The following is a 1,577-nucleotide window of genomic DNA, read 5'->3' as shown; positions in this document are numbered from 1 at the left end:
AGATTTGCAGAAGTCATTGTTCCCTAGTATGTATAGCTTATAGCCTATATACAACAAATACCGTTGGCCTATATATATTATAAAAGCTATTTGTCTATTTTACAAATATTGTAGGCTTATACATATTTTACATGCTATGTGTCTGTTCCTAACAGACATGTCTAACAGTAGGCTAATAATCCTATTATCATTTGATCGCAGTTGTCGATGACTGCACAGAAAACCGCACGGAAGATCACGACGACGACGCGACGGATAGTGTCATCATCGACTGTGGAGAAGAAGAGAACCGGACAGTGTCTGTGTCTCCGGGGCCCACGACCTCCTCTCCCCAAAACGAGCTGAGCGAAGCCAAGAGGCCCCTCAGTAAAAACTGCAAACCCACATCTGTCATTCATTCCGCAAACCCGACCCCCAAACCCAAACTCTGGTCTCTGGCCGAAATTGCTACGTCGGATAAGGGGAGTGACGAAGCGTCACAGACATCAGGGGCGTTATCGCCCGCCGGGTCACCAGCACAGTGCCCCTTTCCCCCCAGACACTTATACTACACATCTCCTTTCTATGCGGGCTTCACGAACTATGGCGCTTTCGGACACCTGAACGGCGCCGGTTCAAGCTCCGCGCATCTGAACGGAATTAATCAGGCTGCGTTGCACAGAGCGAGAGACAGCAGACTGACTCTGGAGATGTGCAAAGAACTCGCATTCGAGCACAAGAGGGCGAATGTTTAGTGTTTTTATTTATTATTGCTTTATTTAAAACGCATTTTCAGTATGACGAATGGCAAATAAAAAAAAGCGTTATGTCTGAACTTTACAGGAAGCGTACAACTTTTTATAGCTATTTAAAAAGGAAATTGTATGGAAACATTCTTTTCTTTACGTATCTATCATTTATTGTGAGATGTTTGTGCAAGAGGCCAAAGTGCTAATTTAAAATATTTTTGGTAATACCTATCAGCTGATTAAATTATTTAAATGTTTTCCTTGCTTTAAGGGCCGGATCTTCACTCATTGATCATCTGTGCCATTTTTGCTAGACCTACTTGGATAATTTTTTGGATTTTCAAGCAAATTTGGCAGTGCATATTCTAGAATCAGTGGTTTTGTTCGTGGCTATGCACATGTTCTCTTTAAACGTAAAATACATAAATCACACCCATTTTATTAAGAAATGTTGGAATAGATATGCGAGAGTCGCTTTTATATGCTTGCAGGTCCAGTTAATGAAATTCTCTCCCTGGTCTGAAGACATCAGTCAAGAAAATTTAGCATCTGCAATTTTATTGTGCCCAAGATATTATTTACATATATTTTGTCCCATTATGGATTATTCTATCATCTGTTCTTTGCAGAATGGTGTGCAGTGCCTTCCTGATTTGCTCACAACTGTGCTACACATGGACTCAAAGAAAACACTCAGTAACTGTAACACTCGCCTCCTGGGCATAATACAGTGGATAAATTGTACATTTAAATAGCACAAGTCAACATCTATTGCAGGGGGATTATGGAACAGTACTCTTAAGTGGAGGAGATATTAAATTTATGCTCCATAAAGCATCTTCTCATGAA

General features: G+C 40.8%; 1 protein-coding gene across 1 annotated transcript in view; it reads left to right on the top strand.

The window, feature by feature from the left end:
• irx5b (iroquois homeobox 5b) overlaps positions 1-734 on the top strand; it is a 2,836-nt gene extending 2,102 nt beyond the window's left edge. The window contains exon 3 of the mRNA XM_016532695.1: positions 220-734. Within this exon, the coding sequence (XP_016388181.1) occupies positions 220-734 (515 nt within the window). The remainder of the gene's footprint in view (positions 1-219) is intronic.
• The last annotated feature ends 843 nt before the right edge of the window (positions 735-1,577 follow it).

This window comes from Sinocyclocheilus rhinocerous, unplaced genomic scaffold (genome assembly GCF_001515625.1).
Source record: "Sinocyclocheilus rhinocerous isolate Xijiao unplaced genomic scaffold, SAMN03320098_v1.1 scaffold63, whole genome shotgun sequence".
Taxonomy (NCBI): Eukaryota; Metazoa; Chordata; class Actinopteri; order Cypriniformes; family Cyprinidae; genus Sinocyclocheilus; species Sinocyclocheilus rhinocerous.
This window is presented reverse-complemented; position numbering and strand designations above follow the sequence as displayed.